The sequence below is a fragment of the Electrophorus electricus genome, chromosome 8 (genome assembly GCF_013358815.1).
Source record: "Electrophorus electricus isolate fEleEle1 chromosome 8, fEleEle1.pri, whole genome shotgun sequence".
Lineage (NCBI taxonomy): Eukaryota > Metazoa > Chordata > Actinopteri > Gymnotiformes > Gymnotidae > Electrophorus > Electrophorus electricus.
The window spans coordinates 2,655,788-2,658,287 of record NC_049542.1 but is presented as its reverse complement, the minus strand read 5'-3'; the positions used below and the strand labels follow the sequence as shown (position 1 = coordinate 2,658,287).

Here is a 2,500-nt window from a genome sequence, read left to right as displayed (position 1 = left end):
ACGTTCAGCGGCAGCTCAGCAGTCTGACTCCCGAGAGGAAGAGGCTGACAGGAAAACTGAGAGCACTCAAGCAGGCGGACACGAACCGTGAGCACTCGCACTGCTTCTAGCGGGGGGTTGTGGGAAGGAGGATGGGGGGAGGAATAGATGGATGGATTTGGATTTTTGTTTTTCATTTAACCACCGTAGCCCTACTTAGGTCTGGTGATTCCTTTTACTCTGCGTTCACGCGAAGTGACGCAAATCTGATTTCATGTGGAGTTTTTTCTGCCTTTTCACGTGCGCTTAGACCTCAGTGGAGGAGAGCGAGACAGGAATGCCGGAGAGAGACGGCAATGCAGGAGAGACACAGCAGTAATACCAGTAGATGTGAAAACAGATCATCTAAACGCCTGGGTTTTTCTTTTCCCCCTTTCTCCCTGATCATGTTCACAAACATGATCAAATGTGATGGTGTCACAAATATGACGTCACCCGTTTTTGTGGCGTGACGGCGACGCGTGCAACAGTGTGGCGTCGTGCGCTCGCGTGCCGTCTTCGAAGCACAGACGCGCTCGCGCACGTTCCAGACAGATACGAACGTGAACTGTCAGGATGGGCGGAACCGTTCTGAGAAAAAAGGTTTCTCTCCTCTGCCTGTGCCTCTCTCGTTCTCTCACGTGAAGGTGCCACGGCCAGCGACGTGAAGACCAGCATACGCGAGAGAGACGTGACCTGCAGGAAGCTGAAGGAGCAGCTGGATTCCCTGGAGAGGGAGACAACCGGCAAGCTCTCGGAGATGGAACGCTACAGCCAGGACGTGAAGGTCAGTCTCCGACGTGCCCGCTCTGAGCCGGGCAGAACAGAAACGGGAAGCCTGTTCAAAAGATCGGGAAAATTCAGACATGATCATGGCTGTTTATGTGTCGGTTATCACAAAGTGCCTACTGCTTTGGCATTTGACTGCCACAGGTCTTATTAACGTTCTAAATTTTTAATTAACGGTTTTAAATGCCGTGCCCTGTGTGACGTGACCCGTACAGGGTTGTGCAGACCTTATTCATGAGTGCCGATGGCGTCAATAATGGGATCATTTTATGGGATCAATGGGAGTTTACTGTGCTGACAAAGACAGAGAAATAGATAATGACATCAGAGTTCCTGGCACAACGCCACTTTAATTAAAGAAACCAAAACCCAGACGCCCAAACACACACTTCCCATCTCACGCAGATCCACACGTGCACTCTAACGAAGACACAAACCCTTCATAAGGGAACACTAACAGACACAAACCCTTCATAAGGGAACAATAACAGACACAAACCCTTCATAGGGGAACACTAACAGACACAAACCCTTCATAAGGGAACACTAACAGACCAAACCCTTCATTAAGGGAGCACTAACAGACACAAACCCTTCATAAGGGAACAATAACAGACACAAACCCTTCATAAGGGAGCACTAACAGACACAAACCCTTCATAAGGGAACACTAACAGACACAAACCCTTCATAAGGGAACACTAACAGACACAAACCCTTCATAAAGGAACACTAACAGACACAAACCCTTCATAAGGGAACACTAACAGACACAAACCCTTCATTAAGGGAACACTAACAGACACAAACCCTTCATAAGGGAGCACTAACAGACACAAACCCTTCATAAGGGAGCACTAACAGACACAAACCCTTCATAAGGGAACACTAACAGACACAAACCCTTCATTAAGGGAACACTAACAGACACAAACCCTTCATAAGGGAAGACTAACAGACACAAACCCTTCATAAAGGAACACTAACAGACACAAACCCTTCATAAGGGAACACTAACAGACACAAACCCTTCATAAGGGAACACTAACAGACACAAACCCTTCATAAGGGAGCACTAACAGACACAAACCCTTCATAAGGGAACACTAACAGACACAAACCCTTCATAAGGGAGCACTAACAGACACAAACCCTTCATAAGGGAACACTAACAGACACAAACCCTTCATAAGGGAACACTAACAGACACAAACCCTTCATAAGGGAGCACTAACAGACGCCTCACTTGATAATGACATGCTAACGTTTACTGCTTCAAGCCTTCTTCTTGCTTTGCGTTCGTCTGTCTCTGCTCTTCTGCACTGTTGCTCTTTCTCCCCGTAGTTAGCAGAGATGGACGACTTGACGCTGCAAGGGCTCCTCTCTTTGCTGGGCTGCCTAACCCATCTCTTCCGTCTAATAAAGGTTCTCCTCCGCTCTCTCTCTCTCGCTCCTTTCTTTGCGGCCTACACCTCACCCTCCATCCGCATCCCTCCCTCCGCCGCTTCTCATCACCCAGCCCTCCCTCCCAGCCCCCCGTGACCTCGTGACCTTTAGCTGGTTGTTTTGAGAGCCGCTCGGTGACACGACCGTCCCGCGGCGCTTCACAAACCGCCACCGCGGTGTGTGTTATTCCTGGACGTTTCTGTGCACAGGCACAGGCGGAACAAAAAAGTACACGCTTCGCAGTTTC

General features: G+C 49.0%; 1 protein-coding gene across 2 annotated transcripts in view; it reads left to right on the top strand.

The window, feature by feature from the left end:
• Positions 1-2,500, top strand: part of LOC113590742 (intersectin-2-like) — a 47,448-nt gene that overhangs the window by 24,243 nt on the left and 20,705 nt on the right. The window contains exons 15-17 of one of the 2 annotated variants that reach the window (XM_035529320.1): positions 1-87; positions 666-805; positions 2,152-2,232. The exon at positions 1-87 is cut by the window's left edge and continues 1 nt beyond it. In XM_035529320.1, coding sequence (XP_035385213.1) covers positions 1-87; positions 666-805; positions 2,152-2,232 — 308 coding nt within the window. The remainder of the gene's footprint in view (positions 88-665; positions 806-2,151; positions 2,233-2,500) is intronic. The other variant, XM_035529321.1, reaches the window with a different exon arrangement.